Source organism: Rutidosis leptorrhynchoides, chromosome 4, assembly GCF_046630445.1.
Source record: "Rutidosis leptorrhynchoides isolate AG116_Rl617_1_P2 chromosome 4, CSIRO_AGI_Rlap_v1, whole genome shotgun sequence".
NCBI lineage: Eukaryota > Viridiplantae > Streptophyta > Magnoliopsida > Asterales > Asteraceae > Rutidosis > Rutidosis leptorrhynchoides.
Window position 1 is genome coordinate 383,233,327 of NC_092336.1, and position 25,816 is coordinate 383,259,142.

At 33.5% G+C, this 25,816-nt stretch overlaps 1 protein-coding gene across 1 annotated transcript; it reads right to left on the minus strand.

Annotated features, from left to right (window-relative positions):
• Positions 1–20,630: 20,630 nt before the first annotated feature.
• On the minus strand, positions 20,631–23,417 carry LOC139841880 (uncharacterized). Its single transcript, XM_071832071.1, has 5 exons — positions 23,174–23,417; positions 22,923–23,021; positions 21,801–22,851; positions 21,632–21,708; positions 20,631–21,280 (listed from the first exon to the last, which is right to left on the minus strand). Exons 1-5 carry the CDS (start codon positions 23,415–23,417, stop codon positions 20,631–20,633), a joined length of 2,121 nt encoding a protein of 706 aa, XP_071688172.1.
• Positions 23,418–25,816: the final 2,399 nt, after the last annotated feature.

Below are 25,816 nucleotides of genomic sequence, written 5' to 3' on the forward strand. Positions count from 1 at the left end.
AAGCTCGAGTTTAGATATCATCGAATTCCATGAGTTTGAATTCTCAATCTTTAAGGTCAATCTCTAGGATTGAGTAATATCAGTCTTAAAAGCTGATTTTTAATCTTTAAGGAGATTATCCTTTCTGGGGATCTGATTCATTAGTCTTATCCAGCTAATTTTGCATGGTGCCTCCCCATTGTACGAGATAAATCCTTCTCATGGTTAGGATAAATCTGACCACTTGGCGACCCTGTTTAATGCTGAGGTCCGTGGATTTCCTGCTGATTTTAGTGATGACTTTTCTAGATTTTTCGTCAACCTACAGCTGGTCTGGACGACAACTTCATGACCTAAATCAAGAAGCGCGTGTCTTTTTCGGAAGACTTTACTTTCTTTTAATGATGGAATTGATTCATCGTGTAGATCCATCTCTTCTTTTCTTTCATCGGGTAAAACAGTTTAGTTTAGTTCAAAGCAAAAGTATTTTCAGTTATTTGTTACAAATATATGTGGCATATGTTTAAAATAACTTGGTAAATTTTCCCACACTTGGCTTTTTATTTTTCTTTTTATCGTCCTCTATTCCATTTTAAATGAATTTTAACATTTTAGTTTGTTTCTCAATTTATGTCCTTTCCGAGGTAACAATAATTTCGGTGTTAAAACCTAGTTTTATCGTTCATAAATATGTTTAAACATGTTTTTGAATTCATTTAATTGAAAATTTTGAAAAATTTTACTAGAATTGGGTAGTCAGTATATAAGACCAGGGCTGTTCTTTATTATCAGAGAGCACTAGATTCTAATACAACTACTGCTTTACTAGTATTTTTAATGGTAACCAAGTGTTTAATATAAAAATTTTAAAATCCGAAAGAATTTAATCCCTTCCCACACTTAAGATCTTGCAATGCCCTCATTTGCAAGAAATCAGTAACAATTTAAATTATTGAGGGTGATTTGTGTGAAAATGATTAAATTTTTACCAAAGTTTCCAAATATATTGGCGTTTGTTTGCTGAATGATAAATGGTGCACATCATTTGTTCATTCCGTCTTGTTGTTATTTCACATATATTTTGCATCTTTGTCGTCAAAATTACTTGCTTTTGCTGAACTTAATGCCAGTCTTTGAAAATGCGTTGTTTTACCCTGTTGTGTACATAAGATAAACTGCAAACATATATACATATTTTTGAAGTTTGGTTTATTACCCCACATTCAAAAATTATTAAAATCTAAGAATAAAAGTTAGATAATTATAAAAATGATTACAATATTAACAAAAGTATTAAATATATCAATAATTACAAATTACAAAATAATAAAAAAAAAATAAGTAAACTAAGGATGATATTGGTACCAATAGGGGTTCCACGCATAACCATAAGTGCTATAGAATGCTTCGGCAGGGTCATACGTAGGATATGGTGGCTGCATCTCTATCGACCAAGGAGGGAAGACGGGTTTCGGAGTAGGAATATAGTTTCTACCTATATGTTGGCAATGCGCTATGATCTGGTTCTGATGAACTTGCCAATCTTCGAATGCTCTCTGTCTAGCATTTTCGTATTCCTGAGAAGCTATAAACCTATGCATTTCTTGCCCCCCTCCTACATTACCTTGTTCCTGGTTTCTCTCTACCTGTGGATGTCTACCATTGTATCGTACTGCGGCGTTGTTTCGCCGCTTCAACACTTTCGCACCATGGTATACATTTAAACCTATAGTGTCGCGGGGTTCTGGCTCTTCTACTAATAATCCCCCCCGACTTATATCCACACCGAGATATTCACCAATCAAAGTAATAAAAATACCACCTCCTATTATGCTATGTGGACGCATCCCTCGAACCATAGCTGATAAATAATAACCCACACAATATGGTATACTTACAGCGCTGTGTGGGTCTCGAATACACATATGGTAAAACAAATCTTGTTCATTTACCTTTTCTTTGTTTTTACCCCTTTGTGTAATCGAGTTAGCTAAAAACCTATGTATTACTCTTAATTCGGCTCTATCTATATCCAAATAAGAGTAGTTTCCCCCTTTGAAACGGTGGTGGCTTGTCATTTGACTCCACACACCGTGTGTATCAAAATTCTCATCTATTTTCCTACCGTTTAGTATCAATCCTCTACAATCGGCAGACGCTAACTCCTCAGGCGTATATATACGTAAAGCCTGAGCCATGTCCAGTAAAGACATGTGGCGCATCGAACCGCCTAACAAAAATCTAATAAAAGAACGATCGGTTAAACTAGCTACCCGATCATTCAACTCTATACTACATAACAACTCTTCACACCATACTTTATATACAGGTCTGCGTATGGTGAATAAACATATCCAGTCATTAAAAGAAGAATTACCATACCTCTGTACCAGTAATTCCCTAATTGGCCCGGCCAATTCTACAGCTTCCAAGGGTCCCCATTCTATGACCCTTGGTACCTCAACAACCTTAGAGTGAAGAGTATGCAAACCCCGTTGATATTTTGGATAATCTATCCAAAGTCTGTCAAATCGCAGGTTCGGGTGCAACTGTTCCAAGTGCATATCTGAAAAGGTCATGACTGGATGAGGTACATCCTGCTTGTAGTAGTTATCTACCTCCTGTTGTTCCAAGTTCTCAGCAGGAGCATGGCGGGCTTGGGATGAAGATTCACCCCTTTCATTCTGCAAAACACATCAAACACAAATTTTGTGCATCCAAATATGCATTAGTGTCAGCAAAATCATCAATCAAAATAATTACAATGACATTATCAATTTATATCAAACTTAAGCTTATTTTCACATTTTTATCAAATCTACACTTTTTCAAATAAGCATATACGAAAATTTTCGCCAAGTTCATAAGCATTCAACTCAAATAACATGTCAAAATAATCATTACTAGCAAATAAACAAGTCTCAAATGGCATTATCTTTCAAAAATCAAGTTCATGAATTTTGGACTTGAAAAAGTCCACTTTAATTCTCAAAATCATGTTTAGGCTCAAAGTTTGGATCATTTAACTACCTAGACATGTTACACTACTCAATTTAGCAACAATTCATGACAAAAATCGGCCATAACCTGTTTATATCAAAAAGCCCCAAATTGCTCAAGAACACAAACCCTAGATTCTAAAGATTTTGAAGTTTTTGGCTTCAAATCATGTTAACAAGCATCAATCTAGGTTATACATGCATAATATACTAACAATTTAACACTAATTACACTAAAAATTAACAAAATTCAAATTATGAAAATATGCTCAAGAACACACTAAAATTCGGATTTAAAGGTGATTTGGGGTGTAATTGTACCTGTTTTCTTGAGTAGTTCCTAGATATCATCCTTCTCAACATGATTGTAGTGAAAAATTTGAAGATTAACGGTGAAAAATTGAGTTTTTGGGATGATTTTTGTGGGTTTTTTCGGGTTTTTTCGAAGTGCAGTATGTGTGTGTGTGTTATTCTGTTCGTGCAGCTGGTTATATTTTTTTTCTGTAATTTTGTCCCTCCGCGAGTCGCGGAGGTTTTAACTTAAAACTCCGCGAGTCGCGGAGTTATTTTTTTTTTTTTTTTTTTTTTTTTTTTTTTTTTTTTTATAATCTTTAACTTATAAAACAATTAAGAAATTAATTTTAAAATTTTGTTTCCCTTGTTATTTAGGACGAGGTCGTTTCGGATCGATGTCCTAGTCCGTCCCTCGACAAAATTTTAAAATTTGTCTTTTTGTAGCGATTGTTTTAAAAGCTAAGATTTTTGGGTTTTTTTATGTTTTTGGCATACTTTAAATCAACAAGATTAAAAATATTGATAATAAAAGTTCTCGTCCCTCCCTCGGGTAAAGCAATTTCGGTTCAAAGACCTAGTCTTCAACTTACGACGAATTTTAAAAGTCATATTTTTAACTTAATGAGATAAAGTAAATTTTTGTTTTTAAATTCACACAACATAAATATAAAATTCAAAATTAATATTAAAAATTAAAAATTCACACCAAACTTAAAATTTGAAATGCATAAAATTAAAATTTCATATTTTAAAAATTAAAAATTCAAACCAAACTTAATTTAAAAATTCATATTATAAATTTACACCAAACTTATATTAATTTTTCAAATATTTACAATTTTAAAAATATTGTTTTTACAAAGTTTACAATATTAATTTAAGATTTAAATATTAATTTTAAAAACATGGTAAAAAAATTAAAATTAAAAATCTTTTTGTCTTTTTATCCCACTTTAATCAATCAAATATTATCAAAAATATGCGCCCCTCTTTTCGGTAAAGTAATTTCGGTTCCAAGACCTAATTTAACTCATGACGAATTTTTGAAATATTTTGGATTGATTGATTAAAGATATTTATACTTTAAGAATAAACGTTAAATTTCGCAGTGATGTAATAAATTTTTGAACAATATCAAAAATTTCGGTCGCCAAACCTAATTTTATTTAATACCAATTTAATACTTTTTAGCGAACAAATTAGCGTTTATTATCAAAAGGTTAAAAATAAAAATAAAAACTGTACAGACATACCTGTGAAATAGATTTCTTAGTTATATGATCTATTATATTCATAAGATAGTCGGTTTAATTGGTTTTCCATGGCTGCATAGGCGTAACCTCGAGCATTCATTGTCTTTTCTTCTAAACATATGAACGGTCCGTCTCTGCATAAAGTAACAAATTCGGTATTTGAATAGGTTTGATTATTTGAACATTTACCTCCATGTGACCATTTTCCGCATTTGTGACATTTTTCTAGGTGTCGTGCTCTTCTTTTCGCTGCGGATTTTGATTTTCCTTTACCAAATTGTAACTTATTATCTTCGCATCTGGATCCTTTTCTAACTCCGTCCATTCTTTCTCTGATTACTGATACTAATTCACTCGGGAGTATGTCATTATTACGTTTAGTGATCAAAGCGTGTAGCATTAGACCATGGTTTAGTTCACAGGCAGTCTTCATTTTGTAAAAACCTAAAAAAAATAAAAATTCAGAATGGGGGGAGAAGACTAGTTCTTTAGGGTCTGCTAGGGAAAGACCATACGTGTTCCATTTTCGAGAACTACACGAAAACAGACAATCTAACTCTAATAGAAATACATATTATCCTTTAAAGACTTGATTCTCCCCACACTTAGTTAGCTGTGGTGTCGAAATTGTGATTAACTTCGTTGTCGACTTCCATCGGACCATGTATGTAATGTTTAACTCTGTGACCATTAACTTTAAATTCAATCCCATTTGAATTTATTAATTCTATCGTTCCGTATGGGAAAACTCTTTTGACTATGAATGGTCCAGACCATCTTGATTTCAATTTTCCAGGAAATAGCTTGAATCGTGAATTGAAAAGAAGAACTCTGTCTCCTTCTTTGAATTCTTTTGAACTTCTGATTCTTTTATCATGCCATTTCTTCGTTCTTTCTTTATAGATTAACGAATTTTCGTATGCTTCATGTCTTAATTCTTCTAATTCGTTTAGTTGACTTAATCGTAGACGTCCAGCTTCATGTAAATCAAGATTACATGTCTTCAAAGCCCAAAATGCTTTGTGTTCAATTTCTACTGGAAGATGACATGCTTTTCCATACACAAGTCTAAAAGGTGTGGTTCCAATTGGAGTTTTGTAGGCTGTTCTAAAAGCCCAGAGTGCATCCTCCAATTTAATGGACCATTCCTTTGGATTTGATCCTACGGTTTTCTCAAGAATACGTTTTAAAGCTCGGTTTGTATTTTCAACTTGTCCACTTGTTTGTGGATGATATGCGGTGGAGATTTTATGAGTTACTCCATATCTTTTAAGAACTTTCTCAAGTTGATTATTACAAAAATGAGTACCCCGATCACTTATTAAAGCTTTCGGTGTTCCAAACCTTGCAAAAAGACGTTTTAAAAAGTTTACTACAACTCGTGCATCGTTAGTTGGGAGAGCTTGTGCTTCCGCCCATTTAGATACATAATCAATGGCTACGAGTATATATAGATTATTATGAGATTTTGGAAATGGACCCATAAAGTCAATACCCCAAATGTCAAATACTTCACATACTTGGATGACATTTTGTGGCATTTCATCGCGTTGACTTATTCTTCCGGCCCTTTGACATGCATCACAGGATTTGCAAAGAAGGTGTGCGTCTTTGTAAATTGTAGGCCAATAGAATCCAGCTTCATAAACTTTTCTTGCTGTTAGTTGAGGCCCATAATGCCCTCCTGTTGGTCCTGTGTGACAATGGTTTAAAATTTTACTAGCTTCATCTCCAAATACGCATCGGCGTATTATTCCATCGGGACAACTTTTAAACAGATGTGGATCTTCCCAGAAATAGTGTTTTATATCACTGAAGAATTTCTTTCGTCTTTGGTACGATAATCCTTTTTCAAGGAATCCACAAACTAAGTAGTTTGCATAGTCTGCAAACCATGGGATTTCTTTATAATCTATCTTCAATAGATATTCATCAGGAAAGTTGTCTTGTATGGCCGATTCATTCAGAACTTCTAATTCGGGATTTTCAAGACGAGAAAGATGATCAGCGGCGAGATTTTCTGCTCCTTTTTTATCTCGGATTTCAATATCAAACTCTTGTAAGAGTAAAATCCAACGGATTAATCTTGGTTTAGCATCTTGTTTTGAAAATAGGTATCTAAGAGCAGAATGGTCGGTATAGACCACCGTTTTTGCTAGAACGAGATATGATCGAAATTTGTCAAAAGCAAAGACAATAGCAAGGAGTTCTTTTTCAGTAGTTGTATAGTTCGTTTGTGCTCCTTGTAATGTCTTACTAGCATAATATATAGGTTGAAATCGTTTTTCAATCCTTTGTCCTAAAACGGCTCCCATTGCAAAATCACTTGCATCGCACATTAGTTCAAATGGTAGATTCCAATTTGGTGTTATCATGATCGGTGCATTAGTGAGTTTTTCTTTAAGAATATTAAAAGATTTGATACATTCATCTGAAAAGATGAATGGCGCATCCTTTTCTAGGAGTTTATTCATAGGAGTGGCAATTTTAGAAAAATCTTTTATAAAACGTCGGTAAAAACCGGCATGCCCTAGAAAACTCCTAACTCCTCTAACATTTGTGGGATGTGGAAGTTTAGCAATTACATCTACTTTAGCTCTATCCACTTCAATTCCTTCTTTTGAAATTTTATGTCCAAGAACGATGCCTTCTTTAACCATGAAATGGCATTTCTCCCAATTAAGTACTAGATTTGATTTTTCGCATCTAATTAGCATTCGTTCCAGATTAACTAGACATGATTTAAATGTATCACCGAAGACTGAAAAGTCATCCATGAATACTTCCATGCATTCTTCTATCATGTCGTGAAAAATCGCCATCATACACCTTTGAAAGGTTGCAGGGGCGTTACAAAGTCCAAATGGCATTCTTTTGTAAGCAAAAGTACCATAAGGGCACGTGAATGTTGTTTTCTCTTGGTCCTCGGGTGCTATTGGAATTTGAAAATATCCGGAAAATCCATCTAGAAAACAATAGTAACTATTTCCGGCTAATCTTTCCAACATTTGATCTATGAAAGGTAAGGGAAAGTGATCTTTTCTGGTGGCGTCATTTAATTTTCTATAATCAATACATACACGCCATCCTGTTACAGTCCTAGTAGGAATAAGCTCATTTTTCTCATTTGTGATGACAGTCATGCCACCCTTCTTAGGCACGCATTGAACTGGGCTTACCCATGGACTATCAGAAATTGGATATATCAAACCTGCATCTAGCAGTTTAATAATCTCTTTCTTAACTACATCTTGCATATTAGGATTTAGTCTTCGTTGACGTTGCACATACGTTTTATGTCCTTCTTCCATAAGGATTTTATGTGTGCAATACGAAGGACTTATTCCTTTAATATCATGAATCTTCCATGCAATGGCTGGTTTATGAGCTTTCAACACAGAAATGAGTTGTAATTTCTCATTTTCAGTAAGAGAAGACGATATTATTACAGGTAATTCAGATTCACCATGTAAATAAGCGTATTCCAAATGGTTTGGAAGTGGCTTTAACTCTAATTTCGGAGGTTCTTCTATCGATGATTTATATCGATATCTGTCTTCTTCTTTTAGCATTTGAATTTCTTCTGTTGTTGGTTCATATCCATTAGCTATAAGTGTAGCTAACATTTCAGCTTCATCAATTGGTTCATTTCCTTCTCCTAAGGAACATTCTCCTGTTCCTTGTAATTCTGGAAATTCTTTTAATAATTCTGCATGTGCATCTATAGTTTGAACATAATAACATGTATCATCTGCAGATTGTGGTTGTTGCATTGCTCTATCAACTGAAAAGGTAACACTCTCATCCTCTATACTTAGGGTCAGTTTCTTACCGAACACGTCTATCATTGCTTTAGCCGTGTTTAAGAATGGTCTTCCTAATATGAGAGGAACTTGAGAATCTTCTTCCATGTCCAAAACAACAAAATCTACTGGGAATACTAAAGTACCAACTTTAACTAGCATGTTCTCCATTATCCCTCTAGGATATTTTATTGATCTATCGGCTAGTTGTATGCTTATTCTGGTTGGTTTTAATTCCCCAAGGTCTAGTTTAGCGTATAGTGAATACGGCATTAGATTTATACTAGCACCTAAATCAGCCAATGCTTCTATTGAACTAAGACTACCCAGAAAACATGGAATTGTGAAACTTCCTGGATCAGATAGTTTTTCTGGTATCTTATTCAACAGCACTGCTGAACAATTAGCATTCATAGTAACAGCCGAGAGTTCTTCCATTTTCTTTCTATTTGAGATTAGATCTTTCAAGAATTTAGCATACCTTGGCATTCCTGAAATCACATCAATGAAAGGAAGATTTACATTTATCTGTTTAAACATATCCAAGAATTTGGATTGCTCGGCTTCAAGTTTTTCCTTCTTCATTTTACTCGGATAAGGAAGTGGTGGTTGGTATGGTTTAACATAAGGTTTAGCCTTAACTGTGTTATCTTCATTAACCTTTTCAACTACCGGTTCTTTTTCCTTATCTTGATCAGGTTGTGGTTCTTGTGGAGTAGGAATAGTTTCATCAGAAGTTACAGGTATTTCAGGTGTTTTAAGTGTTGTACCACTTCTTGTGGTAATAGCTTTAGCTGTTTCATTCCGGGGGTTAGCATTTGTATCACTAGGTAAACTTTCCGGTTTTCTTTCACCTATTAACCTTGCTAGGTTACTTACTTCTTGTTCCAGATTTTGAATAGAAGCTTGTTGATTTCTAAATGCTTGAGCATTTTGTTCATTGGTTTGTTTTTGAGATGTGAAAAACTGCGTTTGAGTTTCAACTAGCTTCGTCATCATATCTTCTAAATTCGGCTTTTTATCATCGGTTTGTTGTGGTGGTTTGTTTTGAAAATTAGGTCTTTGCTGATTGTAAGTATTGTTGGATATTTGTTGATTGCTAGGACCTTGTTGGTTGTTGTATGGAATATTTCGGTTATAATTCTGGTTTTGATTGTAAATCGGTCTTGGCGGTTGATAATTATTCTGATAATTATTTCCAGGCCTTTGGTTTATGTATGAAATATTCTCTCTTTGTTCCATTGTTAATTCAATACTGAGACAATCTTTTGTCAAATGTGGTCCTCCACACTGCTCACAACTAATTCGTATAGCATGAATATCTTTAGTCATCTTTTCCATTCGTCTCTCGAAAGCATCTATCTTTGCGGAAATAGAATCTAAGTCATGGCTAGAATCGGCTCTAGCTGCTTTAGATGATCTAATGATATCTTTTTCTTGGTGCCACTCATGTGAGTGGGAAGCAGTATTATCAATAATTTTGTAAGCATCAGTTTCGGTTTTCTTCATAATAGAACCACCAGCTGCTATATCTATGTCTTTTCTTGTAGTGATGTCACATCCTTGGTAGAATATTTGTACTATTTGACAGGTGTCTAAACCATGTTGCGGACATCCTCGTAATAACTTTCCATATCTTGTCCACGCCTCATATAGAGTTTCATTTGGCTTCTGTGTGAACGTAACAATTTCTGCTTGAAGTCTTACGGCTTTAGATGCAGGAAAGAATTGTTTAAGAAATTTGTCAATTAAAACGTCCCATGTATCAATCGCCCCTTCGGGTAACGATTCCAACCAATCTTTGGCTTCTCCCTTTAAAGTCCAGGGAAATAACATGAGATATATCTGTTCATCCTCCACTTCTCGTATTTTAAATAGTGTGCAGATCCTATTAAAGGTACGTAGATGTTCATTTGGATCTTCCTTCGGCGCACCACTAAATTGGCATTGATTAGTTACCATGTGTAGAATTTGTCCTTTGATTTCATAATCTGGCGCATTAATGTCTGGATGAGTAATTGCGTGACCTTGGCCAGTGCGTTTAGCTCTCATTCGGTCTTCCATACTTAAAGGTTCCAGATTCTCCATAATTGAATTTGTTGACTCGGTATCACTAGATGATTCTGATTTAATAGTTCGTTCCTCAACAATCTCTGTTTGAATGATTGGTGGTTCCGGAGGAAAGTTTAGTGGTTCAGGATCTATGAACCGTTCCTGAATATTTTCTGGTTTCTCAATTGTGAGGTTTGTTTCAAAAACTGGATTATCGGAAATTTGAACTGAAGTACTTGGTCGACTGGATGACGATTCTAAAGAAAAATCAACGGCGGTTATATTTGTTAAACGATGTCTTGATCGAGTTACAGGTGGTGAACGTACAAAAGGTGATGAACGTCTTGCTCGGTGCATTCACAGAATATCCTATTAGTTTTTTAAAAGGAAAGAAAAATTATAATAAGTTATCCAATAGATAGACTTTTCTGATTTTGCCCACGTTTCGAATAGCCAAAAGATGCAGCAGAGGGGCAGGATTCGTTTGGTCTCAATATAATTGAGGACTGTTTGGCTCCAATAACCCGGTCCACGTACAAATCCAACTATTACTACGAACCAGAAAATTTTGATGTCTATTAATTTAACCACTCAAAATAAATTTTCGTAATTTTAAGAAATTTAGATAAGAAGTAGAAAAAATTTCTAAGTCCTAAAAACTAGAATGGCGAGAAATAAGAAAGAAAAAGATTGTGCGTCGAAAAATGTCGAAAAAGAAAAAATGGTTGAAAAATAAAAGGTGACGGAAAAATAAAAGAAACTTATAAAAACTTTAAAAATACTTAACTAATTTAACCTTATTACTACAACTAACTTAAAATTATAATCGCAAATTGATATTACTAATTGAAATGATAATTGATACATAGTAAAAGGTCTAAAAATATTAAAGCTTACAAGGAAAAAAACTAAATCCCAAATGGAAATAACTTAAAAAGAAACTAAAACTTAAAAAGGCGTCGCAAAATTCTAAAGCACCTAATTCTTAGTCTAAAGAAAAAGCACTTAAGGAATTCTACGGCAAAGCCTAAAAATCTAAGAGTAAAAATAATTATAGCTAAAACTAAGTTTAAAATTAAATATGAGCTAAAAAATACAAATATTATGCTACAACGATTAAAAAGGTACAAAATATAAAAATATACAAAAAGTTGTAAAAAGTACAATTTTTATAAAAAATATTATTTTTATATTATTATTTAATAAAAACTACTAATTTTACAATTTTATAAAACTAATTAAACAAAATACATAAATATAAAGTAAAAAGTAAAAATAAAACTAAAATTAATAATAATAATAATAATAATTAAGTTAAATAATAATAATAATAAATAAAAAATAATAACCCGTGATTAGGGTTTTTGTCCGAGTGTCAGAGGGCCTCCGCGAGTCGCGGCAAAAAGAGAAGAAATCCCCGCGAGTCGCGGGGTTCAGGAATTCAGTTGACAGGTTTTGTTTTTACGCGTTTTCTTTTTATTTTTTTTTTTTTTATTTTGTTTTCTGTTTTTAATTTAAATAAACGATTTTTAATAAAATTTATATTTTTATAAATTAAAATAAAGATAAAGAAACTTATAAAACTTAAATATTTAATAAAATCCTAAAAATACTTATATTTTTGTTTTTCTTTTTATATTTTTGAATGATTAAAACGTAATTTTTACAAAAACGACTTTTAATAAAAGTAGATAAAAATCTTTTTTTTTTTTTTATTAGCGTTGCGCTTCCGGCTTTTAAGATGTTCCCCGGCAGCGGCGCCAAAAATACTTGATGTTTCGCGAGGTGTATATAAAATAGTTATTAAATTTTAGCAGAAAATACTATTAAATACGATACAATTTTACACAAGATATTTATTTATTTATAGAATGGATATACTTAAACCTTGCTACAACACTTATAGGCAGTGTACCTAATCGTACAGTAGTGTAGTTTTTAGTAAGTCCGGTTCGTTCCACAGGGAAATCTTTAAACAAAGCTCAACGCTATATTAGTTAACTTTTATAAAAATACAAATATATATATAGGTAATATTATTATTATAAAGGGGGGGTTTTTACCGTTTAATGACCGGTTTGTCGATTTTAAAACTTTAGTCGCAGTTAAAACCTAATGTAAAATATAAAATAAATACAAGACTTTAAATTAAAGCGTAAAGTAAATAACGATAATGAAATTGCGAATAATAAAAATGCGATAAAATAAAATTGCGATAATTAAAAGTACGATAATTAAAAGTGCGATAAAATGAAATAACAATAAATAAAAGTGCGATAATTAGAAGTGCAATTAAATATACAATAAAGGAAATAAAATATGATATAAAAGAATTATGCTTATTTAAACTTCCGTAATCATGATGTTTGACGTGTTGATTTTAGTTTTATGCCCATGGGTTAATTGTCCTTTGTCCTGGATTATTCAATATGTCCGTCTGGTTTTTGTCCATAACAGTCCATCAGTCATAAATATAAATTGCAAGTGTCCTTGTCAAATTATTATTATACCCGAAGATAAATATTCCAACTAATTGGGGATTCGAATTGTAACAAGGTTTTAATACTTTGTTTAATGAATACACCAGGTTATCGACTGCGTGTAAACCAAGGTTTTACTACTTTGTTAACAATTACACCAATTACCCTTGAATGTAATTTCACCCCTGTTTTAATTATTCTAGTGGCTATTAATCCATTCCCGTGTCCGGTTAAATGAACGATTATTCGTACATATAAATACCCCGCCCATCGTGTCCGATCGAGTGTATATGGTAATTTATAGGGACGCCCAATTGTAAATCTTTATATTAACATTAACAAACTTTCATTTAGTTAAACAAATATAAAGCCCATTAATAGCCCATAGTCTAGTTTCCACAAGTGTCGTTCTTTTGTCCAAACCCCAATTATGGTACAAAGCCCAATTACCCAATTTTAGTAATTAGCCCAACATCATGATTACTTCGTTTTAAACAAGCATAATAATAACTTAGCTACGAGACATTAATATAAAAAGGTTGAACATAACTTACAATGATTAAAAATAGCGTAGCGTTACACGGACAGAATTTCGACTTACACCCTTACAACATTCGCTAACATACCCTTATTATTAGAATTATAATTAAAATTAAAATATAAATTATAAATATAAATATATTACTTCGTATATATTGAGAGAGAGATGAAAATATGATGTAAAATTCGATCAGAATTCGGTTGGCTTTATAGCCAGAAATGAATTTTGGGGCTCCGCGACTCGCGGCAAAAACCCCTTTAAACTCCGCGAGTCGCGGAGAGGTATTTTCATTTCACACCCTTGAAGTTTCTGGCTGCCGACGGTTTTTATTATATATATATAATATATATATAATTAATATAATTAATTATATATTATATTATATTTATATATATAGTTAACTTGTAATTTTTAGTCCGTTGCGTCGAGCGTTAAGAGTTGACTCTGGTCCCGGTTCCGGATTTTCGAACGTCCTCGCGTACAATTTAATATCTTGTACTTTGCGTTTTGAATCTTGTACTCTTGTGATTTCGAGACGTTTCTTATCAATAATTGGAACCTTTTTGATTGTCTTTTGTTCTTTTGAGCTTTTTGGTCGTTTGCGTCTTCAATTCGTCGAATCTGTCTTTTGTCTTCACCTTTTATTATTTAAACGAATATCACTTGTAAATAGAACAATTGCAACTAAAAGCTTGTCTTTCTTGAGGAATAATGCTATGAAATATATGTTCGTTTTTAGCATTATCAGATCTTAAGAAACATTTTTGGTGGCCGGGTATGAAAGTCAATGTTGCTAAATACGTAGGAGAATGTTTGACGTGTTCTAAGGTTAAAGCTGAGCATCAGAAACCATCAGGTCTACTTCAACAACCCGAAATTCCGGAATGGAAATGGGAAAACATTACCATGGATTTCATCAATAAATTGCCAAGGACTGCAAGTGGTTTTGATACTATTTGGGTAATAGTTGATCGTCTCACCAAATCAGCACACTTCCTGCCAATAAGAGAAGATGACAAGATGGAGAAGTTAGCACGACTGTATTTGAAGGAAGTCATCTCCAGACAGGGAATACCAATCTCTATTATCTCTGATAGGGATGGCAGATTTATTTCAAGATTCTGGCAGACATTACAGCAAGCATTAGGAACTCGTCTAGATATGAGTACTGCCTATCATCCACAAACTGATGGGCAGAGCGAAAGGATGATACAAACACTTGAAGACATGCTACGAGCATGTGTTATTGATTTCGGAAACAGTTGGGATCGACATCTACCGTTAGCAGAATTTTCCTACAACAACAGCTACTATTCAAGCATTGAGATGGCGCCGTTTGAAGCACTTTATGGTTGAAAGTGCAGGTCTCCGATTTGTTGGAGTGAAGTGTGGGATAGACAGATTACGGGTCCGGAGATTATACAAGAAACTACCGAGAAGATCATCCAGATTCAACAACGGTTGAAAACCGCCCAAAGTCGACAAAAGAGCTACGCTGACATTAAAAGAAAAGATATAGAATTTGAAATTGGAGAGATGGTCATGCTTAAAGTTGCACCTTGGAAAGGCGTTGTTCGATTTGGTAAACGAGGGAAATTAAATCCAAGGTATATTGGACCATTCAAGATTATTGATCATGTCGGACCAGTAGCTTACCGACTTGAGTTACCTCAACAACTCGCGGCTGTACATAACACTTTCCACGTCTCGAATTTGAAGAAATGTTTTGCTAAAGAAGATCTCACTATTCCGTTAGATGAAATCCAAATCAACGAAAAACTCCAATTCATCGAAGAACCCGTCGAAATAATGGATCGTGAGGTTAAAAGACTTAAGCAAAACAAGATACCAATTGTTAAGGTTCGATGGAATGCTCGTAGAGGACCCGAGTTCACCTGGGAGCGTGAAGATCAGATGAAGAAGAAATACCCGCATCTATTTCCAGAAGATTCGTCAACACCTTCAACAGCTTAAAATTTCGGGACGAAATTTATTTAACGGGTAGGTACTGTAGTGACCCGAACTTTTCCATGTTTATATATATTAATTGAGATTGATATTTACATGATTAAATGTTTCCAACATGTTAAGCAATCAAACTTGTTAAGACTTGATTAATTGAAATATGTTTCATATAGACAATTGACCACCCAAGTTGACCGGTGATTCACGAACGTTAAAACTTGTAAAAACTATATGATGACATATATATGGATATATATATATATAGTTAACATGATACTATGATAAGTAAACGTATCATTAAGTATATTAACAATGAACTACATATGTAAAAACAAGACTACTAACTTAATGATTTTTAAACGAGACATATATGTAACGATTATCGTTGTAAAGACATTTAATGTATATATATCATATTAAGAGATATTCATACATGATAATATCAGGATAATATAATAATTTAAAATCTCATTTGATATTATAAACATAGTGTTAACAACATTTAACAAGATCGTTAACCTAAAGGTTTCAAAACAACACTTACATGTAACGACTAACGATGACTTAACGACTCAGTTAAAATGTATATACATGTAATGTTTTAATATGTATTTATACACTTTTGAAAGACTTCAATACACTTATCAAAATACTTCTACTTAACAAAAATGCTTACAATTACATCCTCGTTCAGTTTCATCAACAATTCTACTCGTATGCACCCGTATTCGTACTCGTACAATACACAGCTTTTAGATGTATGTACTATTTGTATATACACTCCAATGATCAGCTCTTAGCAGCCCATGTGAGTCACCTAACACATGTGGGAACCATCATTTGGCAACTAGCATGAAATATCTCATAAAATTACAAAAATATGAGTAATCATTCATGACTTATTTACATGAAAACAAAATTACATATCCTTTATATCTAATCCATACACCAACGACCAAAAACACCTACAAACACTTTCATTCTTCAATTTTCTTCATCTAATTGATCTCTCTCAAATTCTATCTTCAAGTTCTAAGTGTTCTTCATAAATTCTACAAGTTCTAGTTACATAAAATCAAGAATACTTTCAAGTTTGCTAGCTCACTTCCAATCTTGTAAGGTGATCATCCAACCTCAAGAAATATTTGTTTCTTACAGTAGGTTATCATTCTAATACAATGTAATAATCATATTCAAACTTTGGTTCAATTTCTATAACTATAACAATCTTATTTCAAGTGATGATCTTACTTGAACTTGTTTTCGTGTCATGATTCTGCTTCAAGAACTTCGAGCCATACAAGGATCCGTTGAAGCTAGATCCATTTTTCTCTTTTCTAGTAGGTTTATCCAAGGAACTTAAGGTAGTAATGATGTTCATAACATCATTCAATTCATACATATAAAGCTATCTTATTCGAAGGTTTAAACTTGTAATCACTAGAACATAGTTTAGTTAATTCTAAACTTGTTCACAAACAAAAGTTAATCCTTCTAACTTGACTTTTAAAATCAACTAAACACATGTTCTATATCTATATTATATGCTAACTTAATGATATAAAACCTTGAAACACGAAAAACACCGTAAAACCGGATTTACGCCGTCGTAGTAACACCGCGGGCTGTTTTGGGTTAGTTAATTAAAAACTATGATAAACTTTGATTTAAAAGTTGTTATTCTGAGAAAATGATTTTTATTATGAACATGAAACTATATCCAAAAATTATGGTTAAACTCAAAGTGGAAGTATGTTTTCTAAAATGGTCATCTAGACGTCGTTCTTTCGACTGAAATGACTACCTTTACAAAAATGACTTGTAACTTATTTTTCAGACTATAAACCTATACTTTTTCTGTTTAGATTCATAAAATAGAGTTCAATATGAAACCATAGCAATTTGATTCACTCAAAACGGATTTAAAATGAAGAAGTTATGGGTAAAACAAGATTGGATAATTTTTCTCATTTTAGCTACGTGAAAATTGGTAACAAATCTATTCCAACCATAACTTAATCAACTTGTATTGTATATTATGTAATTTTGAGATACCATAGACACGTATACAATGTTTCGACCTATCATGTCGACACATCTATATATATTTCGGAACAACCATAGACACTCTATATGTGAATGTTGGAGTTAGCTATACAGGGTTGAGGTTGATTCCAAAATATATATAGTTTGAGTTGTGATCAATACTGAGATACGTATACACTGGGTCGTGGATTGATTCAAGATAATATTTATCGATTTATTTCTGTACATCTAACTGTGGACAACTAGTTGTAGGTTACTAACGAGGACAGCTGACTTAATAAACTTAAAACATCAAAATATATTAAAAGTGTTGTAAATATATTTTGAACATACTTTGATATATATGTATATATTGTTATAGGTTCGTGAATCAACCAGTGGCCAAGCCTTACTTCCCGACGAAGTAAAAATCTGTGAAAGTGAGTTATAGTCCCACTTTTAAAATCTAATATTTTTGGGATGAGAATACATGCAGGTTTTATAAATGATTTACAAAATAGACACAAGTACGTGAAACTACATTCTATGGTTGAATTATCGAAATCGAATATGCCCCTTTTTATTAAGTCTGGTAATCTAAGAATTAGGGAACAGACACCCTAATTGACGCGAATCCTAAAGATAGATCTATTGGGCCTAACAAACCCCATCCAAAGTACCGGATGCTTTAGTACTTCGAAATTTATATCATATCCGAAGGGTGTCCCAGAATGATGGGGATATTCTTATATATGCATTTTGTTAATGTCGGTTACCAGGTGTTCACCATATAAATGATTTTTATCTCTATGTATGGGATGTGTATTGAAATATGAAATCTTGTGGTCTATTATTATGATTTGATATATATAGGTTAAACCTATAACTCACCAACATTTTTGTTGACGTTTTAAGCATGTTTATTCTCAGGTGATTATTAAGAGCTTCCGCTGTCGCATACTTAAATAAGGACAAGATTTGGAGTCCATGCTTGTATGATATTGTGTAAAAACTGCATTCAAGAAATTTATTTTGTTGTAACATATTTGTATTGTAAACCATTATGTAATGGTCGTGTGTAAACAAGATATTTTAGATTATCATTATTTGATAATCTACGTAAAGCTTTTTAAACCTTTATTGATGAAATAAAGGTTATGGTTTGTTTTAAAATGAATGCAGTCTTTGAAAAACGTCTCATATAGAGGTCAAAACCTCGCAACGAAATCAATTAATATGGAACGTTTTTAATCAATAAGAACGGGACATTTCAGTAACCCTTATATACTAAAACACATGGCCAAATTTGTAGTTTTAGTTATTTCCGGTTGTAGTTTTGCGTTTACGTTCACACTACAATACGTCCCTCAACTTCGGCTCAATTTACACAACAACCCTTCAAGTTTACACTTTTTCAGTGGTAGAAAGTGTAAAAATATAATTTTATTAAAATAAAAGAAACTAATTCCCTCGAATTTATAACGGGCCCTATCTTCTCGCTCGGTGCGAGTTAAATTTTTCCGAGACTACCGTTCAACTCGAAAAAGTCTCACGAACCCAACGGGACTAACTATACGCAAAACAGACACTTTTTAAAAAACGCTTAACACAACGACAGCCCGTATATTTCTGTTCGCCGCAAGTTAAATTTTTCCGACAGCACCGTTACACTCGAATTTTTTTTTTTTTTTAACGAAAGGAAACTAACTACGTTCGAAACGGACACTTTTTAAAAACACTTAAGACAACGACATCTAAAACGGCGCTTAAGACATGGGCCGTTTTCCCCTTTGTAAATACACAACGCTACGTTAAATATAAATACACAAGCCGAAAACCCCCGCCGCATCGCGCGGGCCAGATCCGGACTAGTTTGCATACTATTTTAGTAATTGTATACCTTCAAAAAAACTACAAATCGATAATATATAGGGTCAGAGTAGTTAAATTTAGTGGTGTTCTATACAACTTAAAAGAAAATTATAAATTCGAAAAATATATGAGATCCTATAATTAAATTTAGTGGTGTCCTACACAAAATCAAAGGATAAATTCTTTTTTTTAACGGCCAAAGAATGATATTGATTCAAATAAAAAAGCGATCCCTAGAAAGACGCTAAGGGAAAATTACAAAGGCATAGACAACCATGAGTTTCAATTTGAAACTAAATGGCCTCTATTCTTAATCCAACGAAAAGTAATTAATCTAATGAAATCGAATAAACTACTTTTACTACAAAACGAATCTTGGAAAATGACACCGTTCCGATAACGCCATAAAGCCCATAAAGAAGAAACCGTAACCGCAATGATTCGATTCTTGGAAGAAGGTTGTAAACGAACACCCTCTAACCAAGACAAAAAAGAGTCCCATGACGAAACTTGAGGCATACCACAATCGAGCCAAATCCGAATTCTGTGCCATAAATCACGAGCCAATTCACACTCGAAAAACAAATGATCTCTAGACTCAACCCCATTATTACAAGAAGGGCAAACAATAGAAGAAACGTCAATCCCCCTCGCGGATAGGATCCAACGAACGGGAAGAGAGTCTAAGCGAAAACTCCATAGAAATATATTAACTTTTATAGGAACAAAAGTATACCAAACCGTAACAACTTGTGAAGATGGAAGCAAACAACGATCAATAAAATGTCTAGCATTTTTAACTGTATAAGATCCATCTTTGCTGATAGTGCACGTCCAAGAATCCGAGCGATCAAACAAAATCGGCTTACCAATAAGTTCGAGAAGATTATCAAGTAACATCTCGTTTCTCCCACTTAAGTTGGGCCTAACCCAATTAAACAACCAATTGCCATCAACCCATTTTTCTGAAATACACTCATTGGGGGCCAAATCTAAATGGAGAATTCTGTTAAAACGATATGAAAGAGGTTCGCTACCAACCCATAAATCATACCAAAAACGGATGTTACCACCGTTACCAATCAACATGCGAAAAATGTCATCCGGGAGCAACTTATCCTTCGTTACCTTTAGACAGGAAGCAACGATATTCGACCAAACAGAGGAGCTGCTCGAATGAGTCCCATCAAAACATTGACCATGAATTGATTTAATAACGTTGACCCACATGTCGTTTGGATTCATTAAAAAGCGCCACCACCATTTAAAAAATAAGGCTAAATTAAAGGCTTTGAGGCTCCCTACATTAAGCCCACCTTTATCAAACGTGGCAAGAACTTTCTCCCATTTTACCCATGACATCTTTTTCACCGAGTTACTCCCCCTCCCCAAAAGAATGTAGCTCGAATCGATTCAAGACGATTAAGAATAGTCTCAGGACATTTAAACATAGAGAACCAATAAATCCCTAAACTTCCCATAACTGACTTAACCAACGTCAATCTTCCACCCGCAGAAATAAGACTTGCCTTCCATGAAGATAATTTGGAACGAAATTTATCACATAATGAGTTCCAATTCGACACAAGTTTCATATTAGAGCCAATAGGAATTCCTAAATATGTAGTAGTAAACGTACCTGCCCGAGTACCCGTGGCATTAGCTAAAGAAACCACTTCATAATCATCCACCCCAATACTGAAAACATGGGATTTATCAATATTCAACTTTAAACTGGAAGCTCTATAAAACACCTCCAATATGAGAAGAATACGTCTCAACTCAAGAGCACTCCAATCTGAAAAAATAATCACATCATCCGCATATAAAAGATGAGAAAGGTGAATATTCTCCGTACCTACTTTTAACCCACGTATAAGATTGCATTCCATGGCATGACGAAAAGCCAAATGGAGGCCTTCCATAACAATAATAAAGAGAAACGGGCTTAGAGGGTCGCCTTGTCTCAAACCCCTTTTCAATTCAAACTCACGGGTCGGAGAGCCATTAACTAGAACTGAAGTTCAAGCTGAATACAAGCAGCCCTTGATCCACAAGCACCATTTACTGCCGAAACCCAAGGACGATAACATATATAAAAGATATTCCCAGTTAACCGAATCATAAGCTTTTTCAACTTTAAAAAGGAGCATCTTTTTATTTTTTCTTTTGTACCACGAAATAATCTCACTTAACATAAGAGGACCATCGAGGATCTGACGTCCAGAAATAAACGCAGTCTGAACCGGGCTAATAATCTTATCGATAACCCCTTAAAGACGATTGGTGAGAATCTTGGTGACCGTCTTGTAAAAACAACCAACCAAAGAAATGGGTCAAAATTCATTAATAAGCACCGGGTTATGACTCTTAGGGATAAGAGAAAAGAAGGCCGAATTTGCACCTCGAGGCATGGAACAAGAAGCGAAAAAACCTCTAATGTCCCTGCAAAAATCAAACTTTAATAATTCCCAAAAGTGTTTTAAAAACGAAACGAAATGTCGTCCGGACCCGGGGCTTTAGAACTGCCGCAACACCACACCGCTCTTTTAATTTCCTCATCATAGACATCTAATTCCAAAACTGCCGCTTCTTCCTCTGATAAACAATTGTTCAGCTTGGGATTGCTAAAAATGAAATCAGAATCATGAGCATCAAATTTAGATTTAAAAAACACATAAAATCTAGATTTAATGTCATTCGGATCGTCTAGCCAAACCCCATCCACAAGGAGACCTTGGATGTGTTGAATGCGACGTTTATGTTTAAGAGAACAATGAAAAAATTTGGAGTTTTCATCTCCCTCCACATCCCATTTAACTCTAGCTTTCTGGAGAGAATCAAGATCAATGAGTTTGGTTAAATCACTCTTTTCAGTAGCTAAGGAATTTCGTAACTCCACATCACCGAGACTAGCGGAACCCGAATCAATAATAATGTCTAACTCATCTATCTTTCCCGTAATCTCTTTCAACATCTTCGCTTCATTCGATCTAGCAGTGTGGATCCAACTCTTCAAATGACCTTTTAATAATCTAAATTTAGCCACAATATCTAGATTATGATCATTACTAATCGAATCCCACGCAAGCCGAACAGTAGCATCAAAATCTGGACGGGAGAACCAAGAATCAAAAATCTTGAAATAAGTCGGGCCAAAATCTACTTTGTCTTGAAATAAAAGAAGCGGAGAATGATCTGAATAACCCCGAGGTAGCACTAAGCCTTTCAACTCATGTAAAGCATTAAGAACATTATCAGTAATGAAAAAACGATCAATCTTACTGAATTTTCTACCCGTTTTATTACGCCAAGAATATTTCAACCCACCTAAAGGCACTTCATATAACGCGTTAGACTCAATGAAATCGTTAAATATGTTCGCATCTTGAGGGCAAAAAACCCACCCACACCGTTCATCTGAAGTTCTAACAGAATTCCAATCACCCATAAAAATATATTCGCCCGGATGAGACAGAGCAAAATTAGACAATTTCTCCCAAAGAATACGTTTATCCGCCAACAGCTGAGGCGCATAAACATTAACCATAAATATATCCATATCAAGACGAAGCCATTTACCCTTGACTAAATGAAATTATCATCGCACCAAATATCTCTTCTAATAAAAACTTTGGGATCCCAAATAGAGATGATACCTCCTGAAAAACCTCTAGCCAAATTCAAAGCATAATCAAAATTGGGATTACCCCAAAAAGATCTGAGACGAAACATGTGTAATCGAGACAACTTAGATTCTTGAATAGCCAAAAATTCAACATTTAACTTGACACATAAATCATTTATCCATTTTCTTTTATCGAACATCAAAGACCCGCAACTATTTATAGACAAGATCTTCATGATAACCCAAATCTGCCAGAATCACGATTTAAAAAATTCTTATTACCTTTGATTGAGAACCCGAGAAGCTCACCAATACCAAATATATCATCACTAAGATCAGTACTAAAATCAGCAACACATTCATGATTAAGTAATATGAAAGGGGTATGGCAATTAACCGATGGAACAGAACACATACTGACATTTTGATCGTGAGGTTGTGAAAATCCTGGTGGGTGAGTATCACTATGACTGCCTTCTATCGATTTAGTCGAAACAGATGACACTTCTTGAAATGTCCCGTTCATATTGATTATAAACGTTCCATATTAATTGATTTCGTTGCGAGGTTTTGACCTCTATATGAGACGTTTTTTAAAGACTGCATTCATTTTTAAAACAACCATAACCTTTATTTTATCAATAAAGGTTTTAAAAACATTACGTAGATTATCAAATAATGATAATCTAAAATATACTATTTACACACGACCATTACATAATGGTTTACAATAGAAATATATTACATCGACATATGTTTCTTGAATGCAGTTTTTACACAATATCATACAATCATGGACTCCAAATCTTGTCCTTATTTTAGTATGCAACAGCGGAAGCTCTTAATATTCACCTGAGAATAAACATGCTTTAAACGTCAACAAAAATATTGGTGAGTTATAGGTTTAACCTATATATATCAAATCGTAACAATAAACCCCAAGATTTCATATTTCAATACACATCCCATACATAGAGATAAAAATCATTCATATGGTGAACACCTGGTAACCGACATTAACAAGATGCATATATAAGAATATCCCCATCATTCCGGGACACCCTTCGGATATGATATAAATTTTGAAGTACTAAAGCATCCGGTACTTTAGATGGGGTTTGTTAGGCCCAATAGATCTATTTTTAGGATTCGCGTCAATTAGGGTGTCTGTTCCCTAATTCTTAGATTACCAGACTTAATAAAAAGGGGCATATTCGATTTCGATAATTCAACCATAGAATGTAGTTTCACGTACTTGTGTCTATTTTGTAAATCATTTATAAAACCTGCATGTATTCTCATCCCAAAAATATTAGATTTTAAAAGTGGGACTATAACTCACTTTCACAGATATTTCCTTCCTCGGAAATAAGACTTGGCCACGGATCGATTCACGAACCTATACAAATATGTACATATATATCAAAGTATGATCAAAATATAATTACAACCATTTTTATTATGTTTTAAAGATTTGAGTGTATTAAGTCAGCTGTCCTCGTTAGTAACCTACAATTAGTTGTCCACAGTTAGATGTACAGAAATAAATCGATATATATATTATCTTGAATCAATCCACGACCCGGTGTATACACGTCTCAGGCTATATCACAACTCAAAGTATATATATTTTTGGAATCAACCTCAACCCTGTATAGCTAACTCCAACATTACTGCATATAGAGTGTCTATGGTTGTTCCAAATAATATATATACATGGGTCGATATGATATGTCAAAACATTTGCATACGTGTCTATGGTATCCCAAGATTACATAATATATTAGAATACATGTATAATAAAATATAAGTTAGTTAGGATATGATTTGTATAGATTTGTTAAATATTTCCCGTAGCTAAAAAGATCAAAAATATCCAATCTTGTTTTACCCATAACTTCTTCATTTTAAATCCGTTTTGAGTGAATCAAATTGCTATAGTTTCATATTGAACTCTAATTTAAGAATCCAAACAGAAAAAGTATAGGTTTATAGTCGGAAATTTAAGTTACATGTCAATTACTAAAGAGGTAGTCATTTCCGTCGAAAGAACGACATCTTGATGACCATTTTGAAAAACATACTTTCACTTTGAGTTTAACTAAGATTTTTGGATATAGTTTCATGTTCATATGAAAAATCATTTCCCAGAAGAAAAACTTTTAAATCAAAGTTTATCATAGTTTTTAATTATCCAAACCAAAACAGCTCCCGGTTTCACTACGACGGCGTATATCCAATTTTATGGTGTTCATCGTGTTTCCAGGTTTTAAATCATTAAGTTAGCATATCATATAGATATAGAACATGTGTTTAGTTGATTTTAAAAGTCAAGTTAGAAGGATTAACTTTTGTTTGCGAACAAGTTTAGAATTAACTAAACTATGTTCTAGTGATTACAAGTTTAAACCTTCGAATAAGATAGCTTTATATGTATGAATCGAATGATGTTATGAACATCATTACTACCTCAAGTTTTCTGGATAAAACTACTGGAAATGATAAAAATGGATCTAGCTTCAAAGGATACTTGGATGGCTTGAAAGTTCTTGAAGCAGAATCATGACACGAAAACAGTTCAAGTAAGATTTTCACTCGAAATAAGATTGTTATAGTTGTAGAAATTGAATCAAAGTTTGAATACGAATATTACCTTGAATTAGAAAGATAACCTACTGTAAATAACAAAGGTTCCTTGATCTTAGATTATTACTTGGAATGGATTAGAAAGCTTGGAAGTAAACTTGCAAACTTGGTAGTATTCTTGATTTTTATGAAACTATACTTATGGAATTTATGAAGAACACTTAGAACTTAAAGATGGAACTTGAGAGAGATTAATTAGATGAAGAAAATTGAAGAATGAAAGTGTTTGTAGGTGTTTTTGGTCGTTGGTATATGAATTAGATATAAAGGATATGTAAT

Bases quoted from the DNA above. Each gene is read 5' to 3' on its own strand.
- LOC139841880 (XM_071832071.1), bottom strand. From the start codon at position 23,417: ATGAACGGGACATTTCAAGAAGTGTCATCTGTTTCGACTAAATCGATA. The intron at 23,022-23,173 runs GTAATAAGAATT...TGGCTATTCAAG, and splicing joins TCTCGGGTTCTCAATCAAAG to AATCTAAGTTGTCTCGATTA. The intron at 22,852-22,922 runs GTATCATCTCTA...AATTTCATTTAG, and splicing joins GGCTAGAGGTTTTTCAGGAG to TCAAGGGTAAATGGCTTCGT.